Source organism: Leptosomus discolor, chromosome 6, assembly GCF_034619465.1.
Source record: "Leptosomus discolor isolate bLepDis1 chromosome 6, bLepDis1.hap2, whole genome shotgun sequence".
In the NCBI taxonomy this organism is placed as follows: domain Eukaryota; kingdom Metazoa; phylum Chordata; class Aves; order Leptosomiformes; family Leptosomidae; genus Leptosomus; species Leptosomus discolor.
The window spans coordinates 15,863,835-15,878,883 of NC_141396.1; the positions used below are offsets into that span (position 1 = coordinate 15,863,835).

General features: G+C 60.7%; 1 protein-coding gene across 2 annotated transcripts in view; it reads right to left on the reverse strand.

Annotated features, from left to right (window-relative positions):
* Positions 1–14,822, reverse strand: part of KCNIP2 (potassium voltage-gated channel interacting protein 2) — a 45,054-nt gene extending 30,232 nt beyond the window's left edge. For both annotated transcript variants that reach the window (XM_086467528.1, XM_086467527.1), the window contains exon 1: positions 14,750–14,822. In XM_086467528.1, the coding sequence (XP_086323654.1) occupies positions 14,750–14,822 (73 nt within the window). The remainder of the gene's footprint in view (positions 1–14,749) is intronic.
* Positions 14,823–15,049: the final 227 nt, after the last annotated feature.

Consider the following 15,049-nt stretch of genomic DNA (forward strand, 5'->3'; position numbering starts at 1 on the left):
TGATGGCCCCCAGCCCTCTAGGTTACACTGAAGCACTAACTCCTCCCAAGCTATATTTTTTAAGTCAGTTCTGCTAAATATTTCAGGCATTTACACAGAAAAGCTCTCTGTGCTCGGCAGCATGTTGGCCCCATTGGCATCACGCAGGCAGCCACAGACACCCCCGCCTGCCAGGGCATGAATAATTCATCACCCACACACACATGGTAGCAGCAGCAGGGAGGAGGGGACAAGGCAGGGAGGGACATGCTCCATCACCCCCCGCCCAGGCACCTGGGGTGCACCCCAAGACCCTCCATGCCCTGCAAACGGAGGGCAAAAGACCAGCACCAACATCTGCAGGGAAACTGTGGTACAGGGAAGGGAAGGGAAAAGAGCCAGGAGCTGAGTCTGGCCCTGGTTATAGGACTGACACATCGAGATAGCAGCAGTAGAGCAAGGACACCACAGTCTGCCTGGGGCATCTGGGGCCATTTCTGATCTTTTTGGGTCTGCAAAGCACAGCAACGCTGGGGGCATCCAGGATATATCGGGCAGTGGGGCAGCACAGCCCTTGGGATCTCCAATGAGCACAGCCTTCACAAGTGGGGACATCCCCGCCTGGGGGTGCATGGCTCATCCTGGGGCACAACACAGCATCTGCTTATCCTGAACCTGAATCTTTTTGCCCCTCAGATGCCCACCCTGCTGCATGCCCATGGCACCCCAAGGGGATCAGCAGGGGTTTCCATCTGCAGCACAGCACCATGCATCCCCCAGGCCTGTCCCAGCTCCCACTCCAAGCCTCACCAGCATCTCCTGAACTGTGAGACTGGGAAAAAATCTCAGCCTGGCCTGGCCACAGGTGATGCCAGCCCTGCTCCCGAATCTACTCCAGGGGAGGCCATGGCCCTCAGCATCCCTCTAGCCTCGCCATGCTCACCGCCCTCTGCCAAGCCACGGTGACAGTGACAAATTCGCGATCCCTGTGCAATCATGCACAGGTTGGGCTCCGATAAATGGGAGATGGCACTAGGCTAATTTCCTTGCAATCAGCGCTCGCTCGGCCGCCGACAGCTCCAGCTCGGCACAGTGACAGGAGGAAGCACAGTGGGGACGGGCTGAGATGAGACCTCGGCTCCCACGTGTGCAGGCAGCATGGGGCTGCCTGTGGGCCCAGGCAGCGGGGCACCCTCGATCACCCAGCCAGACACTGCTGGGCTGAGCAGCACGGGCTATTAGCCCCATGGCTTATTCAGGGGCTCCAGCACAGGCTGGCTGCACAGCTGGAAAAGGGAGATAAGGTGCCCAAGGGATCCCAGGGAGTGGAAGGAAACATACTTCAAATGGCAGGAATCTCCCCCAAAACAGACTTGGCTTGAAGGCACTGAGAGTGTTTGCTGCTATTAATAACTCCGTCATTGCGACCAGGTGTCTGCCCCGTGCTCCCCAGCTCGGACCCTCCCGCACAGGGAGATGCAGTGACAAGGCAGCCAGGGAGAGCAAAGTGGCGCTGGAGCTGGGACTGAGGTCCTGACCCACGGCCTGTCCCCACATCAACAGCCCCTGGCACTGGCCTGAAACCCCTGCATGGGTGACACCCTGGGTGGGGGGACCTGGGTGGCTTAGGGCAGGGGAGACATGCAAGGTCAGCGCTGCTCCTCTGGCAGCCCACAGCCCACCTGCACCTTTCTCTAGCCTCAACCCAAGACGCTGCACAGCCCCACAGCCAGGCTGATGGCCCCCCATGCCAGCACTGACCCTCTCCCCACTCGTACCCTCAGTGACGGCTCAGCCCTCCGGCCCCCTGTCCTGCGCTCCCCACCCCACGGGGCAGAAGGGCTGTCTGCCCAGCATCTCCAGGGCACCCACTCAGCCCACTGCCAGCCTGAGGGGGCCCCCAGAGGCTGCCTTTTTAAACTGACATTTTGGGGACAGGAAAGCTATTTTCGGTTGTTTCAGAGGCAGTGTTTCCATCGCAGTTTGTCTGCCTCCGCCGGAGGGAGGGATGCTCTCCCCGGGGGTGCTGTGGTAGGCGGCTTTGTGTTGGGCTGCGGTGCTCAGCATTAGCTCCACACCGCTGGGTCATCCACGCCCCTCCTGCTGTTTACCCAGTGCCCGGAACCAACAGGCCCAGGAGCAGGTGGGAAAAGACATTCCTGGGTTCCCACCTGGACACAAGGGTCCAGAGCATCCCACCCAGCAAGAGAGGCCTGTGGGAGGCACAGAGCAGAGCCTGGGGGCCGTGCTCCCACCTGGGACCTTTCCAGCATCAGCAAGATGTCTTTCCCATATACATCTTGGTGAGACACCCCCAAAAATGAGCACACAGAGCTGAACAATTGCCCTTCCCCTTGAGCCCCCAAGCACTCTTGATAGGAATAAATATGCCTGGCAATTACATGGGGGGAGAATACAGCTTCCCAGTGCAAGACCTGCTGAGAGGCTCAGAAATAAATATGTTAATAATCAAATACACATCCTGCACTTCAGCTCACGAGAGGACTTCCAAGTCTAATTATCAGCAGATTTGTACCATCGCTACCTGGGCTCGAGGGACAATTCGCTGTGGTTCCCACGAAGTGAGAGGCTCCACTATAATTAGCCAGCAGCATCCCGTCTGCAAGGATTACCTCCAAATCCCCCCCCCCGCCGCCCGCCACGCTCTCGGCTGGCGGGCAGGCGGGACCCAGGTAAGCCGAGATGAGAGATGCACTCAGGCTTTGATCTGTGCAAAGCGGTTCTCGAGCTGCAAATCCAGGGTAAGCAGGAGGACAGGCAGCGAAGACAGGCAGCACACCAGCAGGAGAGGCACCCCCAGCCTGCAGGTCACCCCACGCTCCCCTGCCTGTATGCAACCCCTATGCAGGCAGGGAGCTCCTCTCCCCAAAGCATCCTGCCACGAAGACCCAGAGTGCCCCCAAAACCCTCTCCATCCCCAGATAGATCATTTCCAAGCCAGGTCTCTGACACCCAGGGCTGCCCACAGCTGTGGGAGGCCAGTCCCCAAATGGGGGACGTTTTCCAGTCTTACCCCAGCCACATGCATTGTACTTCTCATCACCAGTGCAAAGAGCTGCCCCCACCCTCCACGGACCAACACTAAGCGCAGCTTGTGACACCCCTTGCACAACCAAAGGCGGGCGCTTGGTGCATGGGGACTGGGCACTGCGAGGGAAGGGATCGCATCTGCAAAGAGACTCAGTTCCACGCTTCAGGCAAACACATACCTCGGGGCTTGGCCACAGTTTTGGGGATGTTCATCAATCCCCGCCTGGGCTGGGCTGCCCTGCCGCAGCTCAGTGCAGTGCTTTGTCTCAGGTAGATGGAAATCCCGTCAGATCAGACCTTTCCCCAATCCATCACAGCAAGACAGGCAGTGCCCAGGGGAGCACTTCCACCACTCCGTACATGTGTTTTTAAACAGGGCCACATCCTGCTCCTGAGGATGCCGTAACAGACACCATTCCCTACAGCACCTTGCGGGGGAGCTGGGACGGGGAGAAAGGGACACCCAGGGGAGCAAGACATGGGGGCAACACCTGGAAGTGCACCACTGCCAGTGCCCAAACTTGGACCAGTCTCCTGGGGAAGGCACAAAGGTGGAAACACAGCAGAGGGGTGAGGGAAGGGATGGAGAGAGAGCAGAGGGGGCCACGTCTGCATTGAGGACCAAAAGCACAACCGAGGATGCTCCACCGAGTGGGAAGCGGGACCCACGTGTCCGGTCCCGCAGGGGGAACGCCTGGCAGATACTCAGCTGGAGCTCACTGACCCAGCAGCAGCTGCCAGGGACACTCATTAGCACCAACTAATTGTGGGCAGAGGTGGCTGGCCTGGCAGCGGGCACCCAGCATGGCAGTGGGCACAGCTCCGAGCCGAGGGGAGAATTACAGATAGGGAGACAGCAGTCACATCCAGGGCACCTCCTCAGGGATGGCCTGGAAACGTCTGTGCCAGAGATGCTCTGCCCATGAACGACAACATCAGCCCTTCACCCCTCTCAGGGGCACGCAGGTACCCCGTGTTCAACTGTGTCCCTGGAGGCAGGGCACAGCCATCCCCATCCATCTCTTCTGCCAGCCTCGAAAGACCTCCCCAGCACCACCGGGTTGGTTGTGCTGGCAAACAAGGGGTTACCAGCCCCTCACTTCCCCACAGTTATTTAATTAAGCAGTGATAAAAGGAAAGACGTATTATCCGGAGAGTGACAGCGGGTTGTAATTACATCAGGGAGGGCTGAGAAAACAAACAGCGCCGAGGGAGGCATGGGGTGCGTGGGGTGGTGGGGGGCTGGGGAGCCGCCGTGGCACCTTGGGACCCACATCCCTGCCCCAGAGCTGTGGCTCAGGGCAGAGGCAGGACCCTCGGGTCGGGGGGCAACAGAAGCAGGGAAAGGCTCCTTTGCCCTGATGGATGTGATCCCAAAAAAGCCTCCTGCTCCAGCTCACACCGGGCTGGGGTGGCCCCAATCTCAGTCCCTTCCCAGGGATGCTGGGTCTGGACCAGCCCCAGGGAGCAGCAGGTTTTCCGTGAGTCACTTTGAAATATTAAACACTGTCTGCCCACTCCCCGCGCTGCTTCGGGGCAGCCCTCTGCACCGAGGGGCTTGCTGCCCAGCTGGGATGAGGGGACAAAGTCACTGCTGGGACGTGGCACCCCAGAGGGCCTCTGCCTGCCCCCCATGGAGCTAGGCATGATGCCCATCTGCTGGGTTCCTCCAGGTTTGGGTTTGAAACTTCTGGCCCGTTCCCCACGCACAGCAAGGGACAGGGGTGGGACACGGGGCACAGCCACGCTGTGAGCAAGCAGCCCACGGTCCCCTCCCTGCCCAGCCACCCAGCAGCAGTGCTCTCCCTGGGGATGGGCAGAGCTTCAACCCTATGTCCCTTTTCAGGGGTTGGTGAGAGCCACTGGGTACCACCACAGTCCCAGCTGGGACTCACTGGGGTGGCTCGATCCTGAGTGGTGCACAGCCACCTTCTCCCTCCTACACCACTGGATTCCACTGTCCCCTGCGCAGCCCCCAGCCCCAGCCACATCCCTTCCCTTTCCTAAATCCTCCTGCTCTCAGCCTAATCCTCTTAGGCTGCCCCTCTCCCATTGCAGCATCTTTAAATTAATGCCTGGCCGAGCATGGGATAGAAGGAAGTTAACCCTGAGCAGGGGGGAAGCCTCCATGATACGTTTTAACACCTGAAGCATTCTTCCCTGCCCTTCTCCCCCCTTCGCTGTGCAGGGGAGAGACTGGATCTGCCACAACCACAGCAAGCATCACTCGAGCAAAGGCTCCTAGCACCCACAGTCCTGAGCTGGGGTGGGCAAGGGCAGAGAGTCCCCCCTCCAGCCAGCCCCCGTGCTTGGGAGGCTGTGAGGTCCCCGGGAGGGAGGCCCGGGGTGCTTGGATTTGCTGTGCATGCATGGGTTTGCTATCGCCAGCAGCAAGAGCCGGCAGGGACCTGACTGCCAGCAGTTCCAGAGCTGCCCTTCAGAGCTGCAGGGCTCCGAGCCATGCAGGGTCCCACACAGCCTGCACCCCCCACCCCGGGGTGCTTTGGGGTCCCCAGCTCCAAAGCAAGAAGCTGGGAGGGATTTGGCTGCTGGTGGGAAGCGCTTGTGACCCCACGGCTTGGGGAGCTCAGAGGGGCTGGAGCAGCACGTGGTGGGAACAAGGGACATGGCAGGGATGCAGGGTGCCGCAACACACACCCTGATCAGTGCAGGGGACATTTCTTGCCCGTGTCACGGTGCAGCAGCTGGGACGAGCCCCTTTTGGAGGAGCTGTGTGAGGGTAAGCAGATGCCAAGGCCACGACAAACAGGTCCATCCCACCCAGCTGGGGTCTGGGTGAGACTTGATGCTTTTTGGGAAAACACCTCAGGGAGCTGACACCATCACTGCCTGCACGGTGCGGCCGCGGGACCACAACCCCAGCAAGACCTGGGATGCTCCCAGCTGGCGATCCTACCAAGCTGCCCTCTCCTGGGGCAGCGGGGAGCCAGGGCCAGGCGTCACCCGCCAGAGCAGCGCTCCCGCTGATCCTCTCCGTTACACAACAAATTATTCCACTCGCATTAATGACTTTGCGGCAAGGGGGGAAATGACATGAATGATTCCCGGTGCCTGGGAGTGACTCACTTCGCACGGCAGAGGGGAGGTGAGTGGGGAGGGAGGGCGCTGGGAGATATTTGTTTGGGTCAGCACAAGCAGCACGGGGCAGGGGCTGGGCTTGGAAGATGCGACTTCTGGAAGGAGAGTTGGGGGAAAGAAAGAGGTACTTAAGGGCAAATCCTACCACCCAGGAGAGCGCTGAGATGTCCCCAAGGGATGCCAGGATCAGCTGCTACCATAGCATATTACAGCATCCCTCGCTGCACGGCCCACACACTACACCCATTTGCCAACCAGAGCTGTGACCCCAAAACCTGGCACCAGAGGCCATCCCTCCCTGCTCTGGGGTCAGACAGGGAGCCAAGACCCCATGCAGGTGCAACCAGAACTGGGGGTACTGTGCCCTACCACCGGACACCCCCAGCTCCAGCGTGCCCCTAGGAGCACAGCAGGATGGGCAGGGTGGGCAGCTGTCTGCCATGGCCCTTGGGGCAGCAGTCGGGGGCACAGGGGACCCCTCACACAGGCTGCAGCATAGAGCTTGGCCTCTAACCCTGTCCCTTATCCTTCACCGCCAGGAGGCTTCACTAAATCACATCATTAAAAATTCATACATATTTCTTTCTGGAGTAAATCAAGAGCTGTCAAGGGCTGGCCAGCCCAGCCACCAGCCAGCCACCTCCTGGGGACACCAGAGACACGCGGAGACACACCAGGGACTTCAACAACCCACTGCCAAGTAGCCTCGGGGGGACCCTTGCAGTGACAGAGTGCCGGGTGGATTATTGCCTTTAAACCCATTCAGGGGCTTTCTGTAAGCAATGCAATTTTAAAAAATTCAATCTAGGAAGAAGCGATTAACCAAACAGGCCAGGAGCAGCGGCTCGCCTGTCTAATCCTGTTAGTGAGCAGGCCGGCTCTCATTTCACCCCGCCGCGGCTGGATGGGCCGCAGTAACTGGGTGAGAGCAGCCGGCCCGCTCTTCCCCAGCTCCTGCTGGGTCTGAGGGTGACCCATGGATGCACGAGTTTGCCAGTGTCTCCCTGCATGCCGCAGGGCTGCACCCTCCCCAGCCAGCCAGGGAGAAAGCAGGGCCAAGGGAGACACCCTGGGAACCCTCTTCCCTGTCACTCAGATCCCGGTCAGAGTGTCGACAATGCTCCATCCCTAAAAAGTGCTTTTTTGGTGTCCAAATGCATGGCTTTGGTGATGGGAAGAGGGCAGGTGAGGGAGCTGGTGCATCTCAGACCTGCTGCTGGCGTCAATGCCTGTAGCCAGGAGCAGGGTTTCCCTTTCTGCCCCATGGAGGCTCAGGGACAGAGTCCTGCCTGTCTCTCATGGTAGCATCTTGCCAAGAAATCTCCCTCTGCTTCAGGCTGTTGAGCCCCTTCCCAGCAGGAATGTCACTGCCACAGGAGGTGGTTCATGGGGACAGCAGGGGAGCCCAGGGGGGTCCCATCCTGCCCAGTCAGTCCCTCTGTCTCTGCACAGCAGAGCTGGGGCAGTGGATTTGTGCCAGCAGCCCACCTGCAGAGTTAGCCACTCCATCACTGTGTCTGACCTACTCTCGGGATAGGGGCCACAGGTGAAGCCATCCATCTCTGCTGCCAGCCTGGCACTGGCCCTGGGGGCTCCGAGCATCCCCTGCCTGCTAGCAGGCAGCACTGCTGCTGCAGCATGGCCCTCATCGGACCTCTCCGTGGGTCAGCCAGACCCCACACCACTCTCCCATCCAGGACAAAGCCACCAGCTTGTCCCAGGTACAGCCCGGGGCTCTCTAAGCAGAGAGTGGACTGGGCTCGTCTGCGCATGGGGACATGCAGTGCCCTCGTCTCACACAGGGCACAGCCCCCAGAACACTCACTGTGGATGGAGCCGGTGCAGGAACTGGATGGGCACTGCAGCAGCTGTGTTCAGAGCTGGGGCACCTGCTTGTGTGTCCCCCGGACCTCGACATCCCCGGGTCCCCCATGTCCCCAGGTGGGATAAGCAGGAGCAGCACGGATGGGACACCAACCCTCTTGCTGCACCGCAGAGCCCCCGGCAGCGATGCTAACAGCACTCCGGGGCTGGGAGGGGTACTGGCTGCCTGAGCAGGAGGGATCCCCGACCTAAAGGGTTCAAAAGCAGGGTGGCTCCTGCCAAAACAGGGTTGGAGTCACCTAGAGCCAGACATTGTGGGGGCCTGAGGGCTGCCGTCAGGCACAGGCAGGGGAGGCATAATGCCCCGAGAGCGTGGGCACACATGTGCACGTGTACTGCACCCCTGCCCACGAGTGTCTGTAGGTGACTCTTTCTGTCTGGACCAGAGAGGAAACAGTCAAGAAGACCCAAATTCAGAGGCAGCGAAGGTGACAGCCCCCCATGCCCCCCATCGCCATCAGCTCCTGTTGAACGTGGCAGCCATCCTGCCCCCAGCTCCCCTCCCGCAGGGCTCCATTTCCAAACAAGCTAATTACTCACATCGCTCCGAGGGGGCTGCACCACCCGTTTTTCATTTGAAGCGGAAGGCAAATTTACTTAAAAGCCAGAAGCAGCCAGAGCCACAGCACCCTGGGGACAGGAGGACCCCGATAAGAGCCTCCTGCCCAGCAGAGCCCTGCTGCCACATCCCCTTTGCAAAGCCACTCAGTAGGGTATCCCTGAGAGCAGGGCCACTCCAACCCCTGCATCGTGTCCCCAGCCCTGTCCCATGCACTGTCCTGCTGCTCACCCCCATGGCACAGCACCCACCCAGCCCCGGCTGCTGGCGGAGCACCCTGGCACAGACGGTGGGTTGAACAGGATCCCTGCACGCACCCTCAGCCCCTGCCCCGTGGAAGGGGCTCCTCTCATGCTTTGCTCCCAGGGAAGGCACTTGCCCCGTCCTCAGCAGTTCACTAGCTCGGCAATAACCATCCCCAGGGCTCTGCAACCCCTTAGCAGAGGATTTTGATCCCCCACCCGAAGCCAGAGCCCCTCACCGTGGCATCAGGGAGGCAGCCCGCCCAGCTCAGCCCCCCCTTGCTCCCCGGTGGGGCATGGCAGGGAGATTCATTTCACTAGAGGCTCATTCATCTGCAGCACGATTAAAGCCGAGGGCTGGGATCCATCCTGGCGTCAGGAGAGCGATTTGCCAGCAGATGGATTTATCATCTCCCAAGCACAGCAATTTGGCTTAAACAAAACCAAACCACTTCCCCTAATGAAAACACCACTAATGAGCAGTGCCAGCAAGGGAGGGGGTGAGCAGTGCCACTAATGGGGGGCCTCTCCTGTCTTTTGGGGCTGGTGCAACGCCTTGATGCCCCAGCTGCAAGGTAAGGGCATAAGGCTTAGCTCCAGCCAGGACATACGGACCTGCTATGGTCCTGGGGAAACCAGAGCCTGCTCCAGGGACCAGCTCTGCTCACCCTCTCAAACCTCCTCCTGTCGCAGCTCCCAAAGCTCGGGGGGCAACTGGTCCCAGCACAGCACACAGCAGGAAAGCAACAGCACCACCAAGTCCAGACACCTTCTTCAGTTGCAACACAGCCAGTTGCTGGGAAAAGCTCCTCTCCATGCCTGGACACAGAGGTGGCAAAAGTGCCAACCCCTCCCTGCCCCTGCACTGCCAGCCCTGTGCAGCAGGAGCTGTACACCTTGACCGAAGTTGTGACAGCCCATGAATTATACATCGGCATCTGCAGAAATCAGCTGTTTAACCGCCCCGACCAAACCCACGAACTTCCTGTCAATTAATCCTGTGCCACCAGTTCCCCACGGGCTCCGACCTGCCTCTGCTTGTCGGGATGCAGCAGCGGCTGCCAAAATCTCAGCTCCCTGCAAAATCCAGCCCGCCTGTGGGCAGCAGGACCCAGTAGCATCATCCCTGTTCTCCCTGCCCTGTGTGTGGCTCTGTCCCAGATCTGTGGGCTCAGAGCTCCATCCCACCTCCCCACAGGCAGGATCTCAGCCTCTGTTCAGGAGAGGCCACAACACCCCCCGAGAGGGGATTTGTCGCATCAAAGGGATGCAGAGAAGCCAGGACAGCAAAGAGGGAAGAGGCAGAGGGGTACAGATGCCAGAGAGAGGGAGACAGCAGACAGAGACGAGGCAGAGTCAGGCAATGCTCCCATCACCCTGGGAAGGTGCAGCATCCATTGAGGGCAGGGCGCTTTGGCACAGAGGGGACCCCATGGGAGCCCCCTACCCCACCGCATGACTGGGAGCCCTTTCCCCACTGTACCCCACTCTGACTGGGGGCCTCCTGGGGAGGTTGGGGACCTGGCTCGAGGATCAGCCCGGCTTCCAGCCCAGGCTCACCGCCGGGCCGCAGGCAGCAGGAGCAGAAGAGGCAAGCTGAGGAGGTGGTGGTGTGGAGCAGCAGCGTGGAGGAGGCAGGTTAGCGGGGGAGCAGGGGGACAGGCAGCACGCTCGGTTCCCATGGGCCAAGACCTCTTGGGGGAAAGACATTGGAGTGTGTCAGCCCTCCTGGGGGCTGCTTCTAGGAGGAGAGGATGAACTAGGTGTGCTGCTGGCCACAGGGACGCAGGCAGCTGTCCCTGCCAGACCTGCGTGCGCAGGGCAGAGCAAGGTGGCCATGCACCCTGTGCTGCTTGAGGAAGGAACCAGGCAAGAGAATGACCTTTGTTCTGGGTGTGGTGAGGTGCTGCCATGGTCTCAGGCACAGTCCCCATTCCAGTACCCCTCCCCAGGATCACCTCAGCAGGCTGCCGTGGCACACAACCTGCCACACAACCTGCCACACACACTCACAGCCAGGTGCCCAGCCAGCCCCTGCCTGCCTCCTGCCCTTGCTCCCACCCCATCAGCCTCATCACTCCATCCTCCAGCTACAGATCCCAGCTCTTCCTCCTGCACACACTATTATTTGGGACACTAGCACTGACACCCCCTCTACACTCTGGGAAATAAATTATCCCCCTTACAGGTGGAAGTCCTACACTACTGCAGGCTCACAGAGATTTTCCTCCTGCCTGCCTGATCGCAGGCTGCGAGCAGCCACGATGGAGCTGCTGGGTTTGCCGGCAGCAGAACAAGCCCCTGGCGCAGCCCTAGATCTGCCCATCAGCTGGTACCCGCCTGCAGCAGATGCATCGCTGGGGCATGGCTCTTCGTCTTTACCCCACGGCAGGGACCGGAGCCTGGCTCCCACCATCCTCCTGACAGCCCCGCTGACCCGTCCTCCCCTCAGTGTGTTTGCAGGGGACAGCTCGGCCCCATCTCTCCTTTCTTACTGCCACTGTGAAAGACGCCTCTGAAACACCCCCACTCCAGACAGGGAGAAGAGCTCAGCCAGATGCTGCGCTGCCACTATGCTGGTACCTACGGTTTTCATCTCACCGGGTGGGCTGCTTGAAGTGCTAAGAGTTAGGGAGTCCCCATCCATCAGCCGTGCCTCAGGAGGCAGGAGGATCCCAAAGCTCTGCAGATGGTCTCTATAGCAATTGCTCACCCACTGTGAACGCTGCAGCTGCCTTTGGGGTGGAGCAAAGCAGTTGCTCGAGACCCCGCAACATGACAACAGGAGGGAGAAAGCAGGGATGAAAAAGCTGGGGTGAACAGTGAACCTCCTAACCCCTTTTGAGGGACCAAGAGTGAATCCCTCATCCTTCCAAGACGCAGCAAGGGGGTTTGACCCACCCCAAACAGCCTGGGGGTTGACCCTGTGCTGGTGCGTGCCGTCCCGCTTGCAGGACACAACACAGCCAGGATGGGCTTGTCCCACGGGGCAAGTTTGGGCCTCAGGCCACCCACCCCTGCTCTGAAACTGGGTCTGGGGCAGGAGGGAAAGCCATCTCCGAGCCCTCCTCGCCTGTCGCACTGCCGGGATTCGGGGCTGGGGACACGGTACCTGCGCTCCTCAGGGCAAAGCGGCACCAGGCGTCCATTTCTGCCGCTCGGAGGGCCATGTCCAGAGCAGTCCCGAGACACTGGCTCTAGGCTCTGCCTGCACACTACTCGCTCATGTCATTAGAGGGATGGAGGAATAATGTAATTTATGGATGGCTTTTACTTCTCGCTAGCGTCATCTAAATACCCCAGAAATGGACAGGTTTAATTTCCTAGCGGCATAACCTAAACAATTCTCTCCTAACACCCAGGCAGGTGCCCAGCTCCAGGCTCAGCAGCCAGTGTCTGCCCTTGCCCCACGCCACTGCACTGGGGCCAGGCACAGGCAGAGTCCAGCCCAGCTCGCCCCAGCGCAGCCGGCCCGTGTTCCCCCGGCACACGGAGCTGGTGCCTGCTCTCGCCGCCGCTCACACGCAGGCAGCTTTCATTCACTCGGGCGCTCTCGCCTCTCACACACACATCCACGTGCCCGCACAGCCCACGGCTGCTGTGGCCGGGGACTGGGATGGCTTGGCACCACTGGAGATGCCGCAGGGAGGGGGGGGCTGTCACTGCACCCCTGTTTTCAGCAGCTCTTTAAATTCAAAAATTAAGATGCTACCGGGGAAGGTGTGGGGTGTTTCTACCCTACACATGGCTGGGGGTCCCACTTCACCTTAGCCTCTCTCCTTTTTTTCGAAGGGGGTGTTGCTAATCCTTCCCTGGGCATGCATAGATGGGGGGTTTCATCGCCCCCACTATTGTTTTTGGGGAGTGATGGGGAGACGGCAGAACTGGCTGCTGTCCCCGTGCACACCAGCAATCACTGGAGCTGCCACGATGCTGTCGCATCGCCTGACATCAAATCATCTCTCAGTTAACAGCTCTTGCATGGCAGACGTCCCCCAGATCCTGATGGATGGAGGTCCCAAGGCTGCAGGAACACCCCAAACTGCCCATGCTTGTCCCAAACAGGGCTGAGCTACCAAACACTGCCTGCCAGCAGGGACCCTCCCATCTGCAGGGAGAGACTAAGCTCCCACTGGCATTGCCAGCTCCAACCCAGGGCTTTGCTGCTGCCCCACAGGGGTCCTGGCTCTTCAGTGCATCCTCAAGTAATTGAAAGAGCCCAGGCCAGGTTAACATGCAGGGGCTTGAGCTATGACAGCTCCCTAGAGCTAAGACTGCATCCCCTCTCCTCCTGCCTGCATCACTTCCACAGTATTTCGAGGAGAAAAACAACTTTCCCTCCACAGGGAGGGACGGCATCGGCGCATTCAGCCAACACGGGGGACATCGGTGCCATCGGGACCAGCTCCCTCCCCAGGTAGCTGGCGTTAGCACCGGCTCTGCTCTGGCAGGTCAGTGACCTGACAGTGATGGCAAATGAGTGACGTGCCCTCCTGGGGCCTCCGTTTCCCACACTGGGAAATGGGTCAGATGTTTCCAGCCTTATTCCCCAGGAGGCTTCCCAGCAGCCCCATCCCCACGGGCAGGGGTTGGCACGGCGGCACGGCTCCCCTCCGCCCAGGTTCCTGCTGCACGGCTGGCTCGGAGGTAAGCCCAGGCATAAAAGGTCTCAGCCTCAGAGACTGGAATTTATTTTTAACCTCGGTTTGATTTAAATCCATATGGACATTTTAAAGTTACCGGAGAAACCAAAAGTTGTGTGTGGGTTCCAAGTTCCTACACAGCTCAAAAATATCTTCTCTGCAGCACGTTTGGGCAGGCAGCAAGCAGCACAGGGCCGCTCAGGAAAGCAGAGCAGGGGTCCTGCCCTGCCACCACCACCTCCACAAAACTCCAGAGCAAAGCCTGAAATCCACCCGAGACTGTGGCAGAAAAGCATCACCGGCACTCAGGGGAGCTGCCTGTGCACAGCCCCCGAGTGCCTGCAGCATGGGGGCACCCAACCCCACCGGCTACGGACAGGTTTGGCTCCGTCGTGGGTCCCGGGAGGCAGCCAGGAACTGCTGCCCCATTTCACAGCTGCTGCGACAGAGGCCCTGAAAGGGACAGGATTTGGCCTGATCCGTGGAGAGCACGTGGGGAAGGAGGGGTCTCACCAGCTCCAGCCCAGCTGCTTCGCTACTGGACAGTGGGGTGCGATGGATGGACGGATGTTGTGGTGGGATGTGGGATGCCAAGCAATTCCCTGCTGGGGTGAGGGATGGAGGGGGATGCATTAAGGTCACCGATGGGTCATATTTAGCCTCCCTGTCCCACGGCCATCCCATCTCAGGGGCAGAGCATCTCTGGAGATGCTCTAGGGGACACGGAGTGACAAGTGGAGAAGTCACCAGGTTCTGTGGCACTGCTGGGGTTTGCTGAGTGAGGTGAGCCTCTCCGTTCCCGGGGGAACCTGCTGCCGGGGTGCTGTCCCAGGGTGCAATAGGGGGTCCAAGGCATGGCGGAGAGAGCCCAGTCCCAAACCCTGGATTCCCGAGGGACTTGGGAGCAGCGGTGAGGGAGGGTGAGCTTGGAGGGGCGGCAAAAGCAATCCAAGCATCCCACCCCGTGGTGGGGGCCTTTTCCCTGCAAACCTGCCTCGGGGCAACCTCTGCCCGGCTGGGACCGACCCTAACCCCCCCACACACACACCGAGCATCCCTCGGGCCCGGGACTGTCCCCCTGCTCCAGCGCCGTGGTCGCGCCCCCCCCCTCCTTTCCCCGGGCAAAGCGTGCGGCGAAGCGGGGCGGGCAGGGCGCCGGGGCTCAGCTGGGGCTGGAAGCGGTCGGGCCGGGGTACGCGGGGTGCCCGGGGATGGGTCGGGGTTCCCGGGGCCGCCCCCCCGCGCCGTGGTCCCGAGCGGCTGCTGCACCTTCCGCGGCGGGCGGCACTCACCCGTGAGCTGGTCGTAGGAGCCGTCCAGGTCGCGGGAATCGGACAGGCTCTCCTTCCTCCCCTTGCTCCGCATCTTCCCGCCCCGCCGAGCGGCGGGGGGGAACCGCGACGGGGCGTACGGGCTCCGCCGCCGGGCAGGGGGGGCCCGCGGCCGCCGCCTCCCCCCGCCCCGCCGCCCGCGGCGCTCACGGCGGCAGCAGGAAGGGGCCGGCGGTACCGGGGAGCTCGGCTCGGTACGGCTCGGTACGGCGAGCGGGAGCGCGCAGCCGCCCCGTTCCCCGCCGCCGCCGCCGGGGCTGG